This window comes from Musca domestica, unplaced genomic scaffold (genome assembly GCF_030504385.1).
Source record: "Musca domestica strain aabys unplaced genomic scaffold, Musca_domestica.polishedcontigs.V.1.1 3, whole genome shotgun sequence".
In the NCBI taxonomy this organism is placed as follows: domain Eukaryota; kingdom Metazoa; phylum Arthropoda; class Insecta; order Diptera; family Muscidae; genus Musca; species Musca domestica.
The window spans coordinates 3,587,873-3,593,344 of record NW_026712299.1 but is presented as its reverse complement, the minus strand read 5'-3'; the positions used below and the strand labels follow the sequence as shown (position 1 = coordinate 3,593,344).

Here is a 5,472-nt window from a genome sequence, read left to right as displayed (position 1 = left end):
TATATAGATAGATAATATTTCAAAAGTAAATTTTTTATATTTTATTAGATTTAGTTAATTTTGAAAAGTCTAATAAAACAATAGTCAAGTTTGTTTATTGTTGTGATATTATTTCAATTAAAATCGACTGATTATGGCCTGGGCGCCAAACCAATCAATTTCTGGTATTGTATAGAGAAACCTTGCAGACGATCCCTACAACATTATCTCCAAACGTTGAAAGTATCTTTTTTTGACATTAGTCCTATTTTTTTTATTTTATGCTTTGAGGTCTATTGACTTCCTAAGACACTGAGATACTGAAATGTTTAATAGCAACTGATTTGGTTGGAAATTGGGGCCTATAGGTGGGGGGATATACCAAGAATAGCATCAACATTGAATATTTTTTTGGCGAGAACTTAAACTATTCACTGAAAACCCGAAATTGTGACTAAGACCTTAGAAAGGGGACTATCCCAAACATGGATCTGCATGAATTAATTTTTTTTTTTTTTTGGAATTAAAATGGCCAATTACAATGCGAAATGTCAAATATTGAATATTTTGGCGAGAACTTAAGCTATTTTCTGGGAACCCGAAATTGTGACTAAAATCTTGGAAAGGGGACTACACAAAACGTGGATCTGCATGAAATATTTTTTGTAGAATTAAAATGCCCAATAACAACCCGAAATGTCAAATTACAGATAGTTGGAACCCCTACCAAATATCTTAGGAGTATGATAAACATCGATGCCAAATTTCATTAATTTATCTTCAAAATTTTAAGCTTTAGCTATGTTGATTTTAATGGACCAAAATCGTTAAATCGCTTCAAAATGTCATGGTGAAGTGGATTTAAATAGGACTTAAACGATTGGAAATTTAAATCGAAACCCTCAAAACACCGAAAATCAAGAGGTATAGAGGCTCTACCAAAATGCGAACCAATCTTAGTTTTTTGAACGGCTAATATGATCACTCCAGAAATTGTTGGACAGGTCCATGGGAATGAGTAACAAGGTATTGTAGAGGAACAAGACTAAACTTTCTTTACGAGGGTTTGAGGAAACTAATATGTTCAATTGATGAACCCAGTGTATTCCAGTAAAAATCTTTAAAATTTAGATTTTTGGAAAAGGATCTACAGCTCAGATAAACATGATTATTCTAAACAGATAGTTTACCTTTAGAACTATCAAGGCCTTTCCAGCCAAACATAAATTATGTCGGGTACCGAGAGAGTGTCTACATGGATACCCGTTTATGGGTTCTTGTCAAAAAAGATAAGTACAGACGAAGAAGTCAAATCTGGATTCACTTCAAAAAACCGTGAGGAAGAGTATTTTAGAACGCTGCCAGGAGTCTGAACTTAAAGAATCATAACATGTAGAAGTAGTATTGGAACAACTAGCATTCAAAGTATACCTGACCATGCATACAACCTCAAACCCTGCTAGACGTCTAAAACCCCAACGAATAATAATTACTGCAGTTACGGTGAAAAGGAGGGAAAGGATGAATCGGTTAAACATCTGAACATCTGAAATGAAGGAGGACTGCGTTAAAATAACTTGATAAGTTCTGTCGGCGGGCGCCTTATTGAAAAAATTGATAGGTTCTTAGTAAGCCAACCATTGTTGTGCTTTATCTCCATTTTTCCATCTAATCGACAAAGCAGCTAGTTCCAATGGCGTAGTGAAATCAAATGTATTTTACTTGGTCGGTTCGCCGAGCGCAAAGCTTTTTCTCCATCTTCCCTGCCACACAATGACCATGAATGAAAACGGGAAGAGGGCATTATGGTTGGCTGTGTAACATTTTTGAGAAATAAAAACGGTTGATACGTCAGTGCCCCTTTAATGCCATTTCTTCCCTAATTCCTTTACTACGGCTTTGGTAATTTTTTCAAAATCCTTAAGGGGCTATTAAAAACCCCACTTCTTAACAAAATATAATTCAGTTTTGCAGTCTTAGCTGACCTCTGCATTTCGTTTCTACTGCTTGGGTAAAATATTGCAAAGCCCTTGGGGTAATATGTCCAAAGACATATAAGTATAAAGATGGGACAAGACAGAGTCAAAATATTGTCACCAGGTATAAATACCTCTGTTGTTATGATATGATATTGAAACTAAAATTTTGGAATATTCAAACTTTTATTTCTCATTCTTTTCTATGATTGTGTTTTTTATAATAACATGCCACTGACATGAGCTGTTATTCTAGATAATCTAGACACAAACCATTTGTTCAGAATGTATTTTGTCTAGTCTTTACCATTTTAGGTCTTTTCTATGATCTTACCTGATGTTTGATGGTATATCCATGAGTTCAACTCTTCTTACTATCAATTTCTTTGTCATTGCCTACTCCTTTATCTCTTTTTGAAGGCCTATATAAGGTTGGCTAGTAAGTCCATCTGACAAAAACATAATTCAAAGATAGACAAATCACAATAGTGTAAGATCTACTCAGTTTATTGTCAAATTGTTGTCCGAAGTAGTCTTCTCAGCCGACTTTTTATAGGCCATGATCTATTTCATCCTCTCTGGGGATTGAAAATCCAAATAAGGGTGAATGTAATTTGAATTTGACGTTATATGTGTTCTTTTAGCAAATAACCAAGGCCTACATAAGATCGAACAAGTAGACTACTTCTGACAACAGTTTGAAAATGAACTTAGTAGATTTTGCACTATTGTTATTTGACTTTCTTTGAATTTCAAATCACAATTATGCTTTCGACAGTAAACTTAGTTATAAGATGGGCTTACTGATTTTTGACCTTATGGACTTAGTTATGAAAATATTACAAAAATCTAAATTATCTATTGGTTTGTTGACAGTTATATAGCCTAAGAATATGGTGGATCATTGGAAAATTTTGATCTTTTAGAGGAGGTTATAAAACAATTTTGACATCTGATCATATATTGGCAGGAAAACAGAGATATTCGAAGTTTAAAAAAAAATCCCTTTCTGGGGAAGGTTGCATAAGGAGTGGACAGACTGATCTATTGTATCTTCGTTTTACATATGGTACTGCCAGAAATATATAAATTTTATCAGATACTGTCCATATTTCAATCAAACCTAGGGATCTGATAAAATTGTTGCTAAGTGGCAAGTTTGAACGAAATTTGATTCTATGAAATACTCAATTTTTAAAAATTTTTAGAATTAACTTGATCTATTTTGACAAAAAAAAAATACTAGTTTGTGTAAAGTTTGAACTCTCCAACTTGGTTCAAACTTTACAAATTCCACCCCTCCCAGATTTATTGTTTACGCACGGCCAGAGAGATAGAGAGGCATTATGGCCACATCAAATTATATATATATCCTATGGCTGAGGGCGAAATTTTTAAAAATTGAAAATTTGTATGCAAAAGGCCGGAAAATTCCCTTCTGCCAGAGAGAAGCCAAAAACTCCGAACAGAAGATGAGATTTTTATCTTTAAATGTAGCTTGATTTTGAGGTTTCTGCCCAACAGTGAAGCTTTTATGTTGACATATTTTATTGCTACAATAAAAATTGCGAGTATATAAATCATTTCAATAATTATTTTGAACGAAAATTTCTACATAATTCGAAATCACAATCTCATATCCAAGCAAAATAAATTATCGAATTTTTCCAAAACATAAAAACCTACATAATCATTACGGAATTTTCATACGGACCAATATAAATCCTTCTCAATGTCAAATATTCTAGAAGAAATGTGGAGTTTTTTCGACAAAATTTCAATATCCTATTTAAAATACAACACAATTTAACTTAAAATATACAAGTTTTTGAATTTTACAATGCTTGTTTTGTTAAACAGAAATACTTGCTTAAGATTAAAACAAAAAATCTTATTTTATAAAAAAAATAATAGTTTTTATGATTTTCAAAAATTTTTTATTGCAAATTTAAATAAAATTTGTAGACAATTTTTTGTTATATTATTACCAAGGATAAAAATTGACAAATTTCAATTTTTTCACAATTAAATGTGTTTATTATTGAACAATATTTAATATTGACTATTGAACGTTTTGGAGGTAATTTAAAAAAAATTAGAAAAATATGATGTACATTTTTATAATTATTAAAAAAAAAAATTATCAATTTTAACATTTTTATATTTTATTTTTATTTTTTAAAATCAAACAATTTGGCTTTTATTTTCATTAGTTAAAAAACATAAATTGTCAAATTAAAAGTTTTTATGTCTAAAAGGTTTTTTATTATCAAAAAAATATTAAAAATTTACTATTAAACATTATGGATCATTTCTTTTTTCTATCAAAATTAAGTAAAAATCAAAATTACATTTACAAAAAGCGTCCTTGAAGATTTAAAAAAATCACATTTAATTTTCTTTTTTTTTAATTAATTAAATTATTTGCATTAATTACTGATCTCTTTAATTTACTTTTTTGTGATAGGAGGTTTGTTCAATTATTTTTTGTTAATTTCTTTTATCATCAACTTCCTTCCGTTTGCTAAACAACATCAGTTTTCATATTCTATACACAATGTAACTACATTCCGAACAAAATTTTACAAAATTTTCTGCTAAGTATTGGACCGCTCTTATACACATTGTTTTTTCTTCTTCTTTTACTCTAAACAAAAAAATTTAAAAATTTATATTTAACACTTTTCGTTACAACTTTCCTTGAGTTTCAAAACTATGCCTTCTCCTCATTTCATCACTTCAGTAAAACATTTCATATTTGAAGAAATTCCGCGATTTGCGGGAACCCATCAGTAATTGTTTTTGCTCTTGTCTTTCCAAATTACCATCTTCATCCTCATCATCTTCTTCGTCGTCGTAATAGTAGTGGTCATCAAATGCATTCAATTCAGAATCCAACTCATTATCATTATCGGTATTGGCAAAATCTGAATCCAGATCTTCCAGGTTATCATCGTCAGCATCATCGGGTAGTTCTTCAATTCCATCAAAGGCCGCCATCATCATCATTACGTTCCGTTGTTCCGCCTCATGATCCTTTTTTACTCAAATAATACTTTCGTCATTGTTACGCGTCAGGCGTATTGTGGTGGTGGTGGAAGTGGTGGCCGAACTGCCCTCACCATCACTGCCACTGCCGGCGGCCCTTGTTGGAGTACGTCGGTTCGTTGGATCATTGGATACTGTTGTGGTCACCACAATATTCTCATCGTCATACAAATCGAAATCTTCATCATTGTCATCGTCATAGTCCGATGTGGATGTGGACAGCAGGGCTGTGGTGACTTGACTCTTTTTATTGCTGCTCATGGCCGAACTGCTGGCCGAGCCACCTGCTGCCCCGCCAGCCCCATGATGTGCCCCCATACCCCGCCTAATTTGGGCACGGGGCGTCAGCCGTGACAGCAATGGCTCCCGGCCACTGCGCAGTAACTTTTCACTATTCGTACTGGCATGATCGGCCCTCTCCGCCTCGCTCAACATTGCCTCCCATTCCTCGCCGGCCGGCTCACACAAC

General features: G+C 33.0%; 1 protein-coding gene across 18 annotated transcripts in view; it reads right to left on the bottom strand.

The window, feature by feature from the left end:
- Positions 1-4,435: 4,435 nt before the first annotated feature.
- The window catches only part of LOC101896141 (sodium/hydrogen exchanger 3), a 116,515-nt gene continuing 115,478 nt past the window's right edge, over positions 4,436-5,472 (bottom strand). For all 18 annotated transcript variants that reach the window (XM_059124799.1, XM_059124800.1, XM_059124793.1 and 15 more), the window contains one exon: positions 4,436-5,472. This exon is cut by the window's right edge and continues 45 nt beyond it. In XM_059124799.1, the coding sequence (XP_058980782.1) occupies positions 5,001-5,472 (472 nt within the window). In that variant the 3' untranslated portion in view covers positions 4,436-5,000.